This window comes from Penaeus monodon, chromosome 25 (assembly GCF_015228065.2).
Source record: "Penaeus monodon isolate SGIC_2016 chromosome 25, NSTDA_Pmon_1, whole genome shotgun sequence".
Lineage (NCBI taxonomy): Eukaryota > Metazoa > Arthropoda > Malacostraca > Decapoda > Penaeidae > Penaeus > Penaeus monodon.
In genome coordinates, this window is record NC_051410.1 from 38,119,015 (window position 1) to 38,119,272 (window position 258).

General features: G+C 59.7%; 1 protein-coding gene across 1 annotated transcript in view; it reads right to left on the minus strand.

The window, feature by feature from the left end:
- The window catches only part of LOC119589391, a 16,243-nt gene extending 16,016 nt beyond the window's left edge, over nt 1–227 (minus strand). Inside the window, 1 exon segment of the mRNA XM_037938006.1 lies at nt 59–227. Within this exon segment, the coding sequence (XP_037793934.1) occupies nt 59–227 (169 nt within the window).
- Nucleotides 228–258: the final 31 nt, after the last annotated feature.

Genomic DNA, 258 nt, shown 5'->3' on the forward strand with positions numbered 1-258 from the left:
TGAACTACTTTATATAACTGGATACCTGAGCAAAGCCAAGACTTCACCCAAACTTTACCTCTAACATCACCGCGTCTCTGAAGTCCCACGAGGGCGTGCCAACGTCGAGGGCGGAAGACACCACGCTCCTCGCCAGGGAGTGGACGTGGGCGGTGTGGGTCTTCATGGGCGTGGCTTCCGGACGCCCACAGACCGCCTTCACCTCTCCGCCGGACACGACAACCCATGTCTCCACTTCGGCCGCGGCTGGCTGCAGTA